General features: G+C 46.2%; 1 protein-coding gene across 7 annotated transcripts in view; it reads right to left on the reverse strand.

Annotated features, from left to right (window-relative positions):
* Positions 1 to 18784, reverse strand: part of TMCO4 (transmembrane and coiled-coil domains 4) — a 110325-nt gene that overhangs the window by 72570 nt on the left and 18971 nt on the right. For all 7 annotated transcript variants that reach the window (XM_065929954.1, XM_065929955.1, XM_065929952.1 and 4 more), the window contains 3 exons: positions 11838 to 12012; positions 2840 to 3014; positions 2072 to 2099 (listed from right to left, as the gene is read on the reverse strand). In XM_065929954.1, the coding sequence (XP_065786026.1) occupies positions 2072 to 2099; positions 2840 to 3014; positions 11838 to 12004 (370 nt within the window). In that variant the 5' untranslated portion in view covers positions 12005 to 12012. The remainder of the gene's footprint in view (positions 1 to 2071; positions 2100 to 2839; positions 3015 to 11837; positions 12013 to 18784) is intronic.

Here is an 18784-nt window from a genome sequence, read left to right on the forward strand (position 1 = left end):
TCAGAAGGGCTGTGATTGGCAGGTGCGGGCAGGTGGCGGGCTAGGATACACGTGGCTCTGGGAGACGGAAGGGAGAGTCCGGCACAGACAGGAGCTGCTTCCCCTCATGATAAGGCCGTGGGACAGACAGCTGGCCCAGGAGGCCGGAGACCTCATTCCTACCAGAAGGCCAGCTGCCACTGTGTGCTTCCGGGAAAGTCCCTTCCCCTCTCGGGGGCTCAGTTGCTGGAAATATGAGTCTCATCCAAGAGGACCCTGACCCGCAAGATGGGAACAAAGGCCCCCAGCACCCCTCAGGGGGCAGGGAGGACTCCAAGTCTGCATGGCCCCCAGCAGTCACCTGGGCTCACAGCAAGGGCTCGGGACCCGGTGCTCTGCCGTTATCATGACGATCACGTGAGTGTGTGTGTGTGTGTGTGTGTCCGTTATCATGATGATCACGTGCGCGTGTGTGTGTGTGTGTCTGTTATCATGATGATCACGTGACCGTGTGTGTGTGTGTGTGTGTGTGTGTGTGTGTGTGTGTGTGTTATCATGACGATCACGTGAGCATGTGTGTGTGTGTGTGCGTGTGTGCGTACGCTGATCGGCTACCTTGTTCTCCAGAAACCTGTGCCCCAGACCTCCCAGTAAACCACCCCTCATGCCAAGAGCGTCCAGGACAATTGAATATTATTACTCTTCCCTCATTGCAGTTTGCAAAAATAAAAGGATTCCGCTGAGGACTCTCAGACCGACCCCACCACGTCCTCAGACCACGGCTCAGCCACGAGGCCGATCAGCTAAACAGAAGCGTTTCTTCAGGGCCTGCCCTGGTGGGCCAGTGGGTAAGAGCCTGTGCTCCCAGTGCAGGGGGCCTGCGTTCGACCCCTGGTTGCGGAATCAGATCCTGCATGCTGCAACTAAGACGCCCCCGTGCAGCGAAGATCCTGAGAGCCCCAGGTAAGACCCAGTGCTGGGCTGTGCTGCGCTCAGCCATGTCTGACTCTTTGCGACCGCCAGGCTCCTCTGTTCCTGGGGATTCTCCAGGCAAGAATACTGGAGTGGGTTGCCATCCCCTCCTCTAGGGGATCTTCCTGACCCAAGGACTGAACCCAGGTCTCCCAGTGCAGCCAAAATAAATAAATAATCTTTTTTTACAAGAAGACGTGTTAGTGCAGGCTGTGCCCCGCTGAAAGTAGGGGCTGGGCCAGATCACCCTTGGGTGATTCCCATTCAGCGCTGAGATACGGAGTTAAAACTTTCGCGTGGCTGGAAAAGGGCTGGGCTTTGAGCTTCAGAGCTGCACTTCTCAGACTGTAAGCGCCACGGGAACCGCCCAGGACCCTGTGGACGTGCAGAGCTTGCGCGGCTCCAGGCCCTGTGGCCCTCCTCTGAGCGCTCTCTCCTGCCCAGGCTCCTGTGTGTACTACACCTACTCGTGAAATTCTGTTCTCCTTCCTCCTCTTCTCACCCTTGCAATCCTCCACGAGCCGGAGTTTCGGTGGGGACTCAGGGAAACTTCTATTTTTAAAAAGTGTTTATTTGGCTGAGTTGGTCTTAGTCGTGGCACGTGGGGACTTCCGTTGAGGTGTGCAGGCTCTCCAGTTATGGCGAGTGGGCTTAGCTGCCTCATGGCATGTGGAATCTTAGTTCCCTGACCAGGGATTGAAGACATGTCCCCTCCATCACAAGGCCAATTCTTAACCACTGAACCACAAGGGAAGTCCCTGAAACGTCCCTTTATTACATGGTGCGGAGGCTGTTGGAATGTCATTTTCAATTCTGTGTTCCTTATCCCTGATGTCAGCAGAATAGATCTCGGAGGGCAAGAGCCAGGCTCCAGAGCTACTGAGAAGGTGAGACCGGAGGGTGTGGTGAGGAATCAGTAAAACCGCAAGAAGCATCACGCCACTGGCGCTTGGCGTGAAAGGAGAGCTCCCCAGGCCCCTGTGCTATTGGCTTCCTTCTCCTTTCTTGCACTGAAAAGGCCACAGCATGGGACCATAGGGGCAACATCCAGCCCTGGCTTCCCTGGCTGAGGTGCAGACACGCGCCCACGATTTACAGAACTTAGAAACCATCAACTCACCATCCTTGAGTGAGAAGCTCAGAAGGTCCTGAGGGAAAAGTAACAGGAATTAGCAATAGGTTGATATGTAACCAGCCTGCTCATTGGACATATATTTACTGACTCTTAACAATCGGTGGGAAAACAAGGCAGACAAAACACCTTTGCCCCACATTTGAGTGGCAAGCCAGACAAACAAGCAAGCACATAACCAACATGTATAAGAATTTCAGGGAGTCAGATGAGGGCGGGGAAGGGCTGTTTTAAATCTGCTCTGTTGGCACCGAGAGCCTGGGTCAAGCATCTGCCTGCTTCAAATGCACACAGAGCAGGTGAGTGACATGCCCAAGGACACACAGCAGAGCAGATGCTTCCAAAAAGAGGCACCGCAGCTTAATGGTCAGGAGCATGGGCCTTGGAGTCAGATGGCCAAGGTTCAAATCAGCTGTGTGACCTTGAACAAGTTACTAAACCTCTCTGTGCCTCAATTTACTCGTCTATAAAATGGGGATGATTACTTTACATACCTAATAAAATGACTTTGAGAATTAAATGAGCTCATGTGAGTAAAGGTACTAGCATATAAGAAGCACTGTTTAAGTAATAAATCAATAGTAAATATTCAATAATGATAATTCAACACTAGCTATGATCATCATATCATCAGATGTTATGATGCAATATTTAATCTTTGAACTCCCCACACACAACTAGAAGTGATATTCAGGCTGACTCTGAAGGGAAGATGCCTACTTTCCCCAGCAGCTGCTACCTGGGCAGTGGGTGTACCTGAGTGATCACCAGTGGGTCATCCTTCAGGATGGGGTCTTTCAACAACACCTGAGCAAACACGTCTGCTCCTTCGCCTCCCAGACCACTGGCAAAAGCAGTCATGGTAGGCAAGACGGCTTCAGACAGGTCCAGCCACTTCACCAGGCCAGCCACAAAGTCTGTGCAGAAGGACCTGAAAGACAAACCCAGCTGAGACCCTGGACCATGCAACTCACAAGATGAGACACATGAAGGGACGTGAAGAGCTGGCATCTGCAAAAACCATGGCAACTGTGGCCCATGGAATATAGGGAGAGCCAAACCCGATTTCAGGAGAGTGGATCTGAGCTTACTCCACCAACACTTTGACCACAGGAGCTGATAAACCACAGGAATGAGGGCAATGAGCAGTTAGTTCCTGACCAAACACCCTGAGCCCAGCCTGCCCTGAGGGCTGTGAAATCAAAAATGAGCAAGACGGGTCTTGGATGAGAAGCTCATTGAGGGGAAGAGACCCAGATGGAACTAACTGATCTAGCGCCGTGGGACACTCTAGGACAGAGGCAGGAATTCAGCCCTGATGAGTCCAGAGAGGGGGCCCCGAATCCACCTGGGAGGGGACGGGCAGCGACCAGAAAAGACTTCCTGCAGATGGAGACCTCCTGCTGTTGGAAACGGCCACGGACAGGCTTTCTAGAAACACGCGGCTGCCGCAGAAGTGGACAAAGTGCAGAAGAAGTCTGTCCTCCCACTGTGCCCACCACCACCGTGGGGGTCTCTGTCCATAGTGAGTATTTCAGCTGAGTCCCATGGGGTCCCTGAGTGGGGGATGGATGGGGTACTCCAGGGCAGAAGGGACCCCAGGAGATGCAGGAAGCCCATGGCATCTTGGGGGGACTTCCCTGGTGGTTCAGACAGTAAAGAATCTGCTTGCAACGCAGGAGACCCAGGTTTGATCCCTGGGTAGGGAAGATCCCCCGGAGAAGGGAATGGCTACCCACTTCAGTATTCTTGCCTGGAGAATACCACGGACAGAGGAGCCTGGTGGGCTACAGTCCATGAGGTCTCAAAGCGTCAGACATGACTGAGTGACTAACACTTTTTCACTTTCGTGGCATCTTGGGGACCCTGGCAGAGCCCACATCAGGCTTTGATTCCAAGCTACCACTGGGATGTGGAGCAGGAGAATCAGACAGGAGGTGATTAGATAAGTTCCGAGAAAAGGTTTCCCAGAAACAAGCTGAGTTCCCTGGTCGTGGGGGTGACCTTAGGAGGCGCCCCACTGGCCCCGCTTGGCTCCGGTCTCCATGGATCCCAGGCAGCGCACCCAACCCCCTCCTCAGAGCCGCTGCCGCCAAAGCCCGAGCAGAGAGGTCTCTGCAGGGTGGGCCGTGCTGGTGGGTGCGGGACTCAGGTGCAAATCCTGGAAACACCACCGTTTTGGTCCAGCTCCCCAGGAAGTAGCTCTGAAATGATTACTGGGGATTCCCTGGGGTCAACACCTGTGGATGGGCAGGGAGGATGAAGAACTCGGTGGGCGGGAGGGAGCTGAGATCCAGTCTCAACAGAAGTCTCAGCTGATCCTGTGGGGAGATCTGAAGATGGGGTGACCCCTGAGAGCTGCCCCCAGTGGGGCGAGAGGGCTGGGCCTTCACACCCTCACGTCAAAGAGTCATCAGACAATAGCTGCCCCAGGAAGCGGGCAGAACCCTGGGCAGGGTGGCTCTCTGCAGCTGAGGCAGGCCCAGGCCATGAGGACAGCCCCCGCAGTGGCCGGGGGAAACGTCCCTCACTGCTGAGCGAGGCTGTGAAAGTAACTTGGCCTCTCTGTGCCTCGGTTTCCGCATCTGCAAAGGGGTGTAACAGACCAACTTCGTAAAACTGCTTGAGGATTAAATGAGAAGCTACATAAAAAGCACCCCAAGCAAGGCCTGGCATGCAGTAGATAATTAATGTTGGTCAGCATCACTATTTTATTTAAAATTAAAGGGAAAAAAATGTATTTTTTCATTTGGCTGCACTGGGTCTTAGTTGCAGCGTGTGGGCTCTGGTTCCCTGACCAGGGGTTGAACCTGATCCCCCTGCGTTGGAAGCACAAAGTCTTAGCCACCCAGCATCACTATTTCATTTACAAGGTGACCAAGGGAGGCAGTGAAGCGGGCTGAGCTGGGCTCTGAAATCTGACCCCGGGGAGAGCCCGGCTCCCTTGGTGACCAGCTTCACAGCCTCCTTCACTCCTCCCAGCTTGTCTTCCACTGTTGTAAAGTGAGGATGATGACAGGGCTGCTTCAGAGATTGGCCGAAAAGATTAAATCACAAGATAAAAGCACCTGGCACACGATAACCCTCAATAAATGTCAGCTACTGCTATTACAATCATTATGATTTACCCCACTGGAATTACTGGAATTACCCTGGGGTGATGTGTGGGTGTGAATGGGGGGGCAGGGATGACTAAGTGAATCAAGTATTATTTATGCATCAACATGTATGCAGAAAGGGCTTGGGGCTGAGGGCAGCGGCGTGGCCTGGCCCTGTGTCCACGGAGAAAGTCTGGGATGTAGAGAAGCATCTCATCACAAGAGTGCAAGGGTAAAGAGCATGAACTCTGATTCAAATCCAGCTTTGCCGTGAGCTGTGTGATCTTGGGCAAGTTACTTAGCCTCTCTGTGCCTTGGAAACACTGGCGAGAAGGATGAAACCTATTTCATAGGGTTGTTGAAAGGATTAGCTACGTTAATAGGTGTCATGCGCTTAGAACAAAACTGGCACATGTAAAGCCCTATATAGGTGTTTCTTTGGATAAACCAATGAATGAGAACATATGCAAAGTGCCAGTGTAGCAATCTATTAAACAGGAAAATAGCACTGCTCAGCCACCAAGGAAGCCCTGTAGAATGGCAGAGTCTTGGTAAATGCTTCTCACGTGGTTGGTGAAGAATACTGGGGTGGGTAGTCATTCCCTTCTCCAGAGGATCTTTCCGACCCAGGGATTGAACTCGGGTCTCCTGCATTGCAGGCAGACTCTTTACCGTCTGAGCCACCAGGGAAGCCCCAGTCAGAACATAACAAAACAATCAATGGCAATATAATTCATGGCAATCTCAGAGCGACTATCCGCCAGCCCTTGTACCTGTGCTCCATACACACGGGCTCGCTGACTTCCGGATACAACCCCACAAGGGCGGGAAGCACAATTTTACCTCCATTCGAGAAACAAGGACGATACTCAGACCCACAGAGGTTAAGTGACAGCTCCAGGGTTCAAGCCCCCCAGTCTTGGACTCCAGAGGCCATGCGGAGCCACTGCAGAGACCGCCCCCTCCCCAAGTGGGTTTTGGGCCTTAAGACGACCGAGATCAACCGTGTGGAAAGAGGCGCACGTGCTACGTACTGTAGCATGACAACCCACTCCAGTATCCTTGCCTGGAGAATCCACGGACAGAGGAGCCTGGCGGGCTACACAGGGCAACAAAGAGTCGGACAGGACTGAAGTGACTCAACACGCACACACGCTCAGCTTTAGGTAGGAAACACCCCCGAGGCAAATGCTTCCGGCTCAGCCACAGACACGTGTGCTTAAGACCAGACTTGGATTTGGGGTGGGGGGGTAATACCTCCCAGGTGTTGCCCAGCACAGGTCTGGCACACAGTTCAGGTTCATAAATATTTCTTTATGTGAACAAAGTATGCAAAGCTCTTCCCCGGCGTAACTACCGGCTTATCAGGTAGGGATTTATCAGATCAGGGAAGCTTCTGGGAAGATAAGAGCTTCCTAAATATGGCAGAGGTATGGGCTGGAGCAGGAAGAGAGTTGGACCCTTACAGGAGTTGAACCCTTCCTTGCTCGGGAACAGAACACCCAACAAGATACATTCTAACCTCCAGAAAGAAGGAAGGAAAGAAAGAAACCAGGACTTTACTGGTGGCTCAAACAGTAAAGCGTCTGCTTTCAATGCGGGAGACCTGGGTTCAATCCCTGGGTTGGGAAGATCTCCTGAAGAAGGAAATGGCAACCCACTCCAGTACTCTGGCCTGGAAAATTCCATGGATGGAGGAACCTGGCAGGCTACAGTCCATGGGGTCACAGAGAGTCGGACACAACTGAGCAACTTCACTTTCCTTACTTTCTGTTCCAGGCTCTGCAGGGGCCATCCACACATCCCTTCCCCAGGACCACCCTCTCTGATGGATGGCTGCTTCTCAGCAGCAGTGATTCCCCGGCCCCTTCTGAGCCAGCAGAAGCCCCTTCCCATGATGGAGACACAGAATGACAAGTGTTTTTAGTTTTTCTGTGCCTCCCTTGCAGGCAAGGCTAGTGTATCTGACTGGCTCTAACCAATGACATAAAGGGGGAAGCCTTCACAGGGTATCCTGGGAAAGAGCTCCTCCCTAATGAGAGAGGCTTGCAGAGCATCCTTGTCCTCCCCTTTCTTGCCTTGAGTCTTACTCTGGAGGGTGTGATGTACAGCATTGCCGCAGCCATTCTGTGATCAGGAGAGGGAGGCCAAGAGAACTACAGAGAAGCCAACCCAAAGGCTTTTTGAGGTGCTGTGTCAACCCTGGAACTTTCTTCCTTTTGATTTCTCATCAAGTGAGAAAAACCTCTTATTATTTAAATCTCTTTTAGCACAGTGTCCTGTTACTTACAGCCCAATACTCCCTGACTGGTAGGGGTAAGTTCTAGTTCATTTTATAGATAAGGAAACTGACCAAATAAAGTAAGTCATGGCGTTAGTAAGCATTAACATCTATTGAGTGCCTACTGTGGGCCAAACACTGTGCTACATGCTTTTCCTACATTATCTCATTTGATTCTGGTAACTACCCTGCAGGGTGGGCATTATTAGCCCCCTTTTACAGATGAAGACACTGGTGCTTCAGTTCAGTTCAGTTCAGTCGCTCAGTCGTGTCTGACTCTTTGAGACCCCATGAATCACAGCACGCCAGGCCTCCCTGTCCATCACAAACTCCCAGAGTTTACTCAAACTCATGCCCATCGAGTCGGTGATGCCATCCAGCCATCTCATCCTCTGTCATCCCCTTCTCCTCCTGCCCCCAATCCCGCCAAGCATCAGGGTCTTTTCCAATGAGTCAACTCTTCGCATGAGGTGGCCAAAGTATTGGGAGTTTCAGCTTCAGCATCAGTCCTTCCAACGGACACCCAGGACTTATCTCCTTCAGGACGGACTGGTTGGATCTCCTTGCAGTCCAAGGGACTCTCAAGAGTCTTCTCCAACACCAAAGTTCAAAAGCATCAATCTTTCAGCACTCAGCTTTCTTCACAGTCCAACTCTCACATCCATGCATGACCACTGGAAAAAAAATAGCCTTGACCAGACGGACCTTTGTTGGCAAAGTAATGTCTCTGCTTTTTAATATGCTGTCTAGGTTGGTCATAACTTTCCTTCCAAGGAGTAAGCGTCTTTTAATTTCATGGCTGCAGTCACCATCTGCAATCATTTTGGAGCCCCAAAAAATAAAGTCTGTTTCCACTGTCTCCCCATCTAGTTCCCATGAGGTAATGGGACCAGATGCCGTGATCTTAGTTTTCTGAATGTTAAGCTTTAAGCCAACTTTTTCACTCTCATTTTTCACTTTCATCAAGAGGCTTTTTAGTTCCTCTTCACTTTCTGCCATAAGGGTGGTGTCATCTGCATATCTGAGGTTATTGATATTTCTCCTGGCAATCTTGATTCCAGCTTGTGTTTCTTCCAGCCCAGCGCTTCTCATGATGTACTCTGCATATAAGTTAAATAAGCAGGGTGACAATATACAGCCTTGATGTAGTCCTTTTCCTATTTGGAGCCAGTCTGTTGTTCCATGTACAGTTCTAACTGTTGCTTCCTGAGCTGCATACAGGTTTCTCGAGAGGCAGGTCAAGTGGTCTGGTATTCCCATCTCCTTCAGAATTTTCCAAAGTTTATTGTGATCCACACAGCCAAAGACTTTGGAATAGTCAATAAAGCAGAGATAGATGTTTTTCTGGAACTCTCTTGCTTTTTTGATGATCCAGCGGATATTGGCAATTTGATCTTTGGTTCCTCTGACTTTTCTAAAACCAGCCTGAACATCTGGAAGTTCTCGGTTCATGTATTGCTGAAGCCTGACTTGGAGAATTTTGAGCATTACTTTACTAGCATGTGAGATGAGTGCAATTGTGTGGTAGTTTGAGCTTTCTTTGGGATTGCCTTTCTTTGGGATTGGAATGAAAACGGACCTTTTCCAGTCCTGTGGCCACTGCTGAGTTTTCCAAATTTGCTGGCATCTTGAGTGCATCACTTTCACATCATCTTTCAGGATTTGAAATAGCTCAACTGGAATTCCATCACCTCCACTGGCTTTGTTCGTAGTGATGCCTCCTAAGGCCCACTTGACTTCACATTCCAGGATGTCTGGCTCTAGGTGAGTGATCACACCATCATGATTATCTGGGTCAGGAAGATCTTTTTTGTACAGTTCTTCTGTGTATCCTTTCCACCTCTTCTTAATAACTTCTGCTTCTGTTAGGTCCATACCATTTCTGTCCTTTATTGAGCCCATTTTTGCATGAAATGTTCCCTTGGTATCTCTAAGTTTCTTAAAGAGATCTCTAGTCTTTCCCATTATGTTGTTTTCCTCTCTTTCTTTGCATTGATCACTGAGGAAGTCTTTCTTATCTCTCCTGGCTATTCTTTGAAACTCTGCATCCAAATGGGAATATGTTTCCTTTTCTCCTTTGCTTTTTGCTTCTCTTCTTTTCACAGCTATTTGTAAGGCCTCCTAAGACAACCATTTTGCCTTTTTGCATTTCTATTCCATGGGGATGGTCTTGATCCCTGTCTCCTGTACGAAGTCACGAACCTCCGTCCATAGCTCATCAGGCTCTCTGTCTATCAGATCTAGTCCCTTAAATCTATTTCTCACTTCCACTGTATATTCATAAGGGATTTGATTTAGGTCATACCTGAATGGTCTAGTGGTTTCCCCACTTTCTTCAATTTAAGTCTGAATTTGGCAATAAGGAGTTCATGATCTGAGCCACAGTCAGCTCCAGGTCTTGTTTCTGCTGACTGTATAGAGCTTCTCCATCTTTGGCTGCAAAGAATATAATCAATCTGATTTCGGTGTTGGCCATCTGGTGATGTCCATGTGTAGAGTCTTCTCTTGTGTTGTTGGACTGATGCTTAGGGAAGCTAAATAACCTGCCAGGGGTCACATGTCATTGGAAAGTGGCAGGGGTAGGATTTGAACCCAGATCTAAGTTCAAATCCCGTGGTTTGTCTCCTGTGCTAACAGAGTCTATTTCTCCATTCCTTCCTTTAACAAATCTTTACTGTCTTTGCTCCACCAAGCTGTGTGCGAGGCACTGGGAACTCGGAGATGAACAGGGCAGTTCCTGCCCTCCAGGGACAGGCGGGGGGTTGTCAGGATGGGCAGAGCTACAGTGCAGTGTGACGGCAGTCATGGTGACAGGTTCCTGGACAGACAGGCGGAGACGCATCCCATCCGGGAGGTGGGGAGGGTCTGGGAAGGCTTCCTGGAGGTGACCCCCATGGAGATGAATACGCGCAAGTGTTTGATCCGGTGAGAATGACAAAGATAAAAAGAAAACAAAAAGCCCAGCTAAGACTCAGGCACAGAGGAGTTTACTCACAGGGGTCCATGCTGGGACTGAGGGGGCGCGGTTCTTGAAGAAATGCAGATGCGAAAACTTCTTGCCATTTCCTGTCCCCCACAACCCACCACTTCCTGTTTCAGCAACACTATCTGCATCCTCCGAGGCCCTCCGCCCAGTTTGGGGCCTCCGTCTGCCCCTCCACAGCACCCGAGCTGACCCCAACCCCAGAAAAGGCCACCTCACCTTTGTTCCTCCACCTCCAGATCACTGTCCTGGTTTCTCCAAACAGCTTCACCAGCTTTCCAACAACCGGCCCTCCAAACTCTCCCCCTGCAAATCCCTGAAGGCCAAGCCCATGCTCTTAGCCACTCTGCTATTCCGACTCTGAACACCAAGTCTCACTGAACCTATCCCCCACCGTTGCACTGAGCCCATCCGTCTGCTCTTAAAACTAGTCATCTGGGGACTTCCCTGGTGGTCCAGTGGTTAAGAATCTGCCTTCCAATGCAGGGGACACAGTTCGATCCCTAGTCCTGGAATATTCCACATGCCAGGGCTTCCCTGGTGGCTCAGCTGGTAAAGAATCTGCCTGCAATGCCGGGGACCTGGGTTTGATCCCTGGGTCGGGGAGATCCCCTGGAGAAGGGAAAGGCTACCCACTCCAGTATGCTGGCCTGGAGAATTCCATGGTCTATAAAGTCCCTGGGGTCGCAAAGAGTTGGACGCGACTGAGTGACTTTCCCTTTCACTCTGGGGAATGAAGCCCGCACACTGCAAGTAGTGAAGATGGCACGCCCTAGAGCCTGTGCTCGGCGATAGGAGAAGCCGAGGCAACGCACACCGCGGTTAGGGAATAGCCCCCGCTCCCTGCAACTAGAGAAAGCCCCGGCATAGTAACAAAGACCGGGCACAGTCATAAATAAATAAATAACTAAACAAAAATGAAAACAAAACAAAACACGAAACCAGGCACCTGGTTTTAGCCCCCGGACCGTCAGCACCAGGAGGACAGGAGCCAGGCCTTGCTTCCCTTTGCTTTCTCCACAGGGCCTTGCACAATCCTCAGTACACAGTAGGTGCTCCCTGAATGCACAGACACCTTGTCCCGCTATCAGGGGGTGTCCTCCTTTGGTGCCGGGCAGAGGAGGCCCTGTTGATCTTATTCACGTACACTTTCCATGTGCTTCAAGCGGTGCCTGGTGAAACAGGTGCTCCTTAAATGCCTTGAAGGTATAAATGAGTGGGTACCGAATGAGGGAGTGCCCGTCCCCCTACGATGCTGCGAGTTCCTTAAAGGCAAGGACAACGGCTTTCTCCTCTTTGTACCGTCTGGTAGCACCTGGAAGGCTGCCTGGCTGCCAGAAACCCTCTCCTTGAAACAGCACGACCATCTCTCCGTGAGATAGAAGCACTCACCTTTGCTCGGGCTCTGGAAAGAGCTTGGACAAGGCGATGCCACAGAGGGCGGCGTAGGTGAAGCGGTTGGCCTCGGTCAGCTCCCGCCCCGCGGGCGGACGTGGCTCCCCCTCCACACCCGGCTCAGCCGCCCGGGGCCTCAGGCCCGACCCGTCTCTTGCGGCCATTTCCAGTCCTGCAAGGAAAAACCCCAGTGAGAAACTGCTTTCAGCAGTTTGGCAAAGCCTCCTTCAACAGGACACAGAAACTACCCATCATAAAAGAAAAAATGGATAAATCAGCCCTCATCCAAATGATAAACTTCTAGGTATCATCTTTAAGAGACTGGAAGGGAGCTGTGGGGGAGGGGGAATGGGGGAGAGATTTTCCTTCTTTTTTTTTTAATACATTTTTTTTCCATTTATTTTTATTAGTTGGAGGCTAATTACTTTACAATATTGTAGTGGTTTTTGCCATACATTGACATGAATCAGCCATGGATTTACATGTGTTCCCCATCCCGATCCCCCCTCCCACCTCCCTCTCCACCCGATCCCTCTGGGTCTTCCCAGTGCACCAGCCCCGAGCACTTGTCTCATGCATCCAACCTGGGCTGGTGATCTGTTTCACCCTTGATAATATACATGTTTTGATGCTGTTCTCTCTAAACATCCCACCCTCGCCTTCTCCCACAGAGTCCAAAAGTCTGTTCTGTACATCTGTGTCTCTTTTTCTGTTTTGCATATAGGGTTATCGTTACCATCTTTCTAAATTCCATATATATGCATTAGTATACTGTATTGGTCTTTATCTTTCTGGTTTACTTCACTCTGGATAATGGGCTCCAGTTTCATCCATCTCATTAGAACTGATTCAAATGAATTCTTTTTAATGGCTGAGTAATATTCCATGGTGTATATGTACCACAGCTTCCTTATCCATTCATCTGCTGATGGGCATCTAGGTTGCTTCCATGTCCTGGCTATTATAAACATTGCTGCGATGAACACTGGGGTCCACGTGTCTCTTTCAGATCTGGTTTCCTCGGTGTGCATGCCCAGGAGTGGGATTGCTGGGTCATATGACAGTTCTATTTCCAGTTTTTTAAGGAATCTCCACACTGTTCTCCATAGCGGCTGTACTAGTTTGCATTCCCACCAGCAGTGTAAGAGGGTTCCCTTTTCTCCACACCCTCTCCAGCATTTATTGCTTGTAGACTTTTGGATAGCAGCCATCCTGACTGGCGTGTAATGGTACCTCGTTGTGGTTTTGATTTGCATTTCTCTGATAATGAGTGATGCTGAGCATCTTTTCATGTGTTTGTTAGCCATCTGTATGTCTTCTTTGGAGAAATGTCTGTTTAGTTCTTTGGACCATTTTTTGATTGGGTCATTTATTTTTCTGGAATTGAGCTGCAGGAGTTGCTTGTATATTTTTGAGATTAAACCTTTGTCTGTTGCTTCATTTGCTATTATTTTCTCCCAATCTGAGGGCGGTCTTTTCACTTTGTTTATAGTTTTCTTTGTTGTGCAAAAGCTTTTGAGTCTAATTAAGTCCCATTTGTTTATTTTTGCTTTTATTTCCAATATTCTGGGAGGTGGGTCATAGAGGATCCTGCTGTGATTTATGTCAGAGAGTATTTTGCTTATGTTCTCCTCTAGGAGTTTTATAGTTACATTTAGATCTTTAATTCATTTTGAGTTTATTTTTGTGTATGGTGTTAGAAAGTGTTCTAGTTTCATTCTTTTACAAGTGGTTGACCAGTTTTCCCAGCACCACTTGTTAAAGAGGTTGTCTTTTTTCCATTGTATGTTCTTGCCTCCTTTGTTGAAGATAAGGTGTCCACAGGTTCGTGGATTTATCTCTGGGCTTTCTCTTCTGTTCCATTGATCTATATTTCTGTCTTTGTGCCAGTACCATACTGTCTTAATGACTGTGGCTTTGTAGTAGAGTCTGAAGTCGGGCAGGTTGATTCCTCCAGTTCCCTTCTTCTTTCTCAAGATTACTTTGGCTATTCGAGGTTTTTTGTATTTCCACACAAATTGTGAAATTATTTGTTCTAGTTCTGTGAAAAATACTGTTGGTAACTTGATAGGGACTGCATTGAATCTATAGATTGCTTTGGGTAGAAGAGCCATTTTGACAATATTGATTCTTCCAATCCATGAACATGGTATGTTTCTCCACCTGTTTGTGTCCTCTTTGATTTCTTTATCAGTGTTTTATAGTTTTCTATGTATAGGTCTTTTGTTTCTTTAGGTAGATATACTCCTAAGTATTTTACTCTTTTTGTTGCAATGGTGAATGGTATTGTTTCCTTAATTTCTCTTTCTGTTTTCTCATTGTTAGTGTATAGGAATGCAAGGGATTTCTGTGTGTTAATTTTATATCCTGCAACTTTACCAAATTCATTGATTAGCTCTAGTAATTTTCTGGTAGAGTCTTTAGGGTTTTCTATGTAGATGATCATGTCATCTGCAAACAGAGAGAGTTTCACGTCTTCTTTTCCTATCTGGATTCCTTTTACTTCTTTTTCTGCTCTGATTGCTGTGGCCAAAACTTCCAAAACTATGCTGAATAGTAGTGGTGAGAATGGGCACCCTTGTCTTGTTCCTGATTTTAGGGGAAATGCTTTCAATTTTTCACCATTGAGGATAATGTTTGCTGTGGGTTTGTCATATATAGCTTTTATTATGTTGAGGTATGTTCCTTCTATTCCTGCTTTCTGGAGAGTTTTAATCATAAATGGATGTTGAATTTTGTCAAAGGCTTTCTCTGCATCTATTGAGATATCGTATGGTTTTTATCTTTCAATTTGTTAATGTGGTGTATTACATTGATTGATTTGTGGATATTAAAGAATCCTTGCATTCCTGGGATAAAGCCCACTTGGTCATGATGTATGATTTTTTAAAATATGTTGTTGGATTCTGTTTGCTAGAATTTTGTTAAGGATTTTTGCATCTATGTTCATCAGTGATATTGGCCTGTAGTTTTCTTTTCTTGTGGCATCATTGTCTGGTTTTGGAATTAGGGTGATGGTGGCCTCATAGAATGAGTTTGGAAGTTTACCTTCTTCTGCAATTTTCTGGAAGAGTTTGAGTAAGATAGGTGTTAGTTCTTCTCTAAATTTTTGGTAGAATTCAGCTGTGAAGCCATCTGGTCCTGGGCTTTTGTTTGCTGGAAGGTTTCTGATTACAGTTTCGATTTCCTTGCTTGTGATGGTTCTGTTAAGATCTTCTATTTCTTCCTGGTTCAGTTTTGGAAAGTTATACTTTTCTAAGACTTTGTCCACTTCTTCCAAGCTGTCCATTTTATTGGCATAGAGCTGCTAGTAGTAGTCTCTTATGATCCTATGTATTTCAGTGTTGTCTGTTGTGACCTCTCCATTTTCATTTCTAATTTTGTTAATTTGGTTCTTCTCCCTTTGTTTATTAATGAGTCTTGCTAATGGTTTGTCAATTTTGTTTATTTTTTCAAAAAACCAGATTTAGCTTTGTTGATTTTTGCTATGGTCTCTTTAGTTTCTTTTGCATTTATTTTTGCACTAATTTTTAAGATTTCTTTCCTTCTACTAACCCTGGGGTTCTTCATTTCTTCCTTCTTTAGTTGCTTTAGGTGTAGAGTTAGGTTATTAATTTGACTTTTTTCTTGTTTCTTGAGGTAAGCCTGTAATGCTATGAACCTTCCCCTTAGCACTGCTTTTACAGTGTCCCCTAGGTTTTGGGTTGTTGTGTTTTCATTTTCATTCATTTCTATGCATATTTTGATTTCTTTTTTGATTTCTTCTATGATTTGTTCATTATTCAGAAGCGTGTTGTTTAGCCTCCATATGTTTGAATTTTTAATAATTTTTTTCCTGTAATTGAGATCTAATCTTACTGCATTGTGGTCAGAAAAGGTGATTGGAATGATTTCAATTTTTTTTAATTTCCCAAGGCTAGATTTATGGCCCAGGATGTGGCCTACTCTGGAGAAGGTTCCGTGTGCACTTGAGAAAAAGGTGAAATTGATTGTTCTGGGGTGAAATGTCCTATAGATATCAATTAGGTCTAGCTGGTCCATTGTGTCATTTAAAGTTTGTGTTTCCTTGTTATTTTCTGTTTAGTTGATCTATTCATAGTTGTGAGTGGGGTATTAAAGTCTCCCACTATTATTGTGTTACTATTAATTTCCTCTTTCATACTCGTTAGCGTTTGCCTTACATATTGCGGTGCGCCTATGTTGGGTGCATATATATTTATAATTGCTTTATCTTCTTCTTGGATTGATCCTTTGATCATTATGTAGTGTCCTTCTTTGTCTCTTTTCACATCCTTTATTTGAAAGTCTATTTTATCTGATATGAGTATTGTAACTCCTGCTTTCTTTTGGTCTCCATTTGCGTGAAATATTTTTTTTCTAGCCCTTCAGTTTTAGTCTGTATGTGTCCCTTGCTTTGACGTGGGTCTCTTGTAGACAGCATATATAGGGGTCTTGTTTTTGTATCCATTCAGCCAGTCTTTGTCTTTTGGTTGGGGCATTCAACCCATTTACATTTAAGGTAATTATTGACAGGTGTGGTCCCGTTGCCATTTACTTTGTTGTTTTGGGTTCACGTTTATACAACCTTTCTGCATTTCCTGTCTAGAGAAGATCCTGTAACATTTGTTGAAGAGCTGGTTTGGTGGTGCTGAATTCTCTCAGCTTTTGCTTGTCTGTAAAGCTTTTGAATTCTCCTTCGTATCTGAATGAGATCCTTGTTGGGTACAGTAATCTAGGTTGTAGGTTATTGTCTTTCATTACCTTAAGTATGTCCTGACATTCCCTTCTGGTCTGAAGGGTTTCTATTGATAGATCAGCTGTTATCCTTATGGGAATCCCTTTGTGTGTTATTTGTTGTTTCTCCCTTGCTGCTTTTAATATTTGTTCTTTGTGTTTGATCTTTGTTAATTTGATTAATATGTGTCTTGGGGTGTTTCACCTTGGGTTTATCCTGTTTGGGACTCTCTGGGTTTCATGGACCTGTGTAACTATTTCCTTACCCATTTTAGGGAAGTTTTCAGCTACTATCTCCTCGAGTGTTTTCTCATGGCCTTTCTTTTTGTCTTCTTCTTCTGGGACTCCTATGATTCGAATGTTGGGGTGTTTCACATTGTCACAGAGGTCCCTGAGGTTGTCCTCATTTCTTTTGATCCTTTTTTCTTTTTTCCTCTCTGCTTCATTTATTTCCACCATTTTATCTTCTACCTCACTTATCCTATCTTCTGTCTCTGTTATTCTACTGTTGGTTCCCTCCAGAGTGTTTTTGATCTCATTTATTGCACTATTCATTTTTAATTGACTCTTTTTTATTTCTTCTAGGTCCTTATTAAACACTTCTTGCATCTTCTCAATCTTTGTCTCCAGGCTATTTATCTGTAACTCCATTTTGTTTTCAAGATTTTGGATCAATTTTATTATCATTATTCTAAATTCTTTTCAGGTAGATTCCCTATCGCCTCCTCTTTTGTTTGACTTGGTGGGCATTTTTCATGTTCCTTTACCTGCTGGGTATTTCTCTGCCTTTTCATCTTATTTAGATTGCTGTATTTGGGGTGGCCTTTCTGTATTCTGATAGTCTGTGGTTCCTTTTTATTGTGGAGGTTTCACCCAGTGGGTGGGGTTGGATGATTGGCTTGTCAAGGTTTCCTGGTTAGGGAAGCTTGCATCGGTGTTCTGGTGGGTGGAACTGGATTTCTTCTCTCTGGAGAGCAATGGAGTGTCCAGTAGTGAGTTTTGAGATGGGTCTATGTGTTAGGTGTGACTTTGGGCAGCCTGTATGTTGACATTCAGGGCTATGTTCCTGCATTGCTGGAGAATTTGCGTGGTATGTCTTTCTCTGGAACTTATTGGCTCTTGGGTGGTGGTTGGTTTCAGTGTAGGTATGGAGGCTTTTGGATGGTCTCTTTTTACTTAAAGTTCCATGTAGTCAGGAGTTTTCTGGTGTTCTCAGGTTTTGGGCTTAAGTCTCCTACCTCTGGGTTTCAGTCTTATTCTTCCAGTAGTCTCAAGACTTCTCCAACTATACAGCACTGCTAATAAAACTTCTAGGTTAATGGTGAAGAGATTCTCCACCGTGAGGGACACTCAGAGAGGTTCACAGAGTTACACGAAGTAAAGGAGAGGGAGGAGGGAGAAAGAGATGAGCAGGAGGAGAAAAGGGGGACTCAAGAGGAGACAGACAGATCTACGCAGTTGTCTGTTCCCAGAGTGTTCTCCGTAACTCAGACACCCACAAAGATTCACAGGATTGGATTGGGAAGAGAAGAGGGAGGGAGGAAATAGAGATGATCTGAGGGAGAAAAACGGCGAGTCAAAAGTGGGAGAGAGTAGTCAGCACACTCCTGAGTAAAAATGGGAACTGAATATTGGATTCTTAAATGTCCAAAATTTATATCACATACTGAAAAACAAAGATTAAAAATCTAAAGTAGAGGTTAGACTCTTAAAAATACAATATTAAAAACAAAAACACAAAAAATTTTAGAAATATATATGAAGTTCGGCTTAAAAATAGGGCCTCTTTTTTTTTTTGCAAGGTTATAGTGAAATGAAAATGAAAATTAAGGAGTAATAGAGGAGTAATAGAGGACTTTAAAAGAAAATAAGAGAAAAAAAGAAAAAAAAGCTTTTTTCCAATTAAAAAGCTAGTAAAAATATATGAAAATGAAAATGAAAGTAAAGGAGTAATGGAGGAGTAATAGGGAATTTTAAAAGAAAATAAAAGAGAAAAAATTAAAGAAAAAAAAAGATAAAAACATATCTAGGAATTTCTCTGGAGCTGTTGCGGGCAGTGTGGGTTTGGTTCAGTTTCAGATAGCTCCTAGTTCCAGCTTACACTTCTCGATATCCATAGGCCCCTTCCGGTGTAGTCGGTGTTACCTACAGGGATTTTCATCTATTGCACCAGTCCCTTCTGAAGTGGTTCCCTTTGTTTATTTGGCTTC

The sequence above is a fragment of the Muntiacus reevesi genome, chromosome 3 (assembly GCF_963930625.1).
Source record: "Muntiacus reevesi chromosome 3, mMunRee1.1, whole genome shotgun sequence".
Lineage (NCBI taxonomy): Eukaryota > Metazoa > Chordata > Mammalia > Artiodactyla > Cervidae > Muntiacus > Muntiacus reevesi.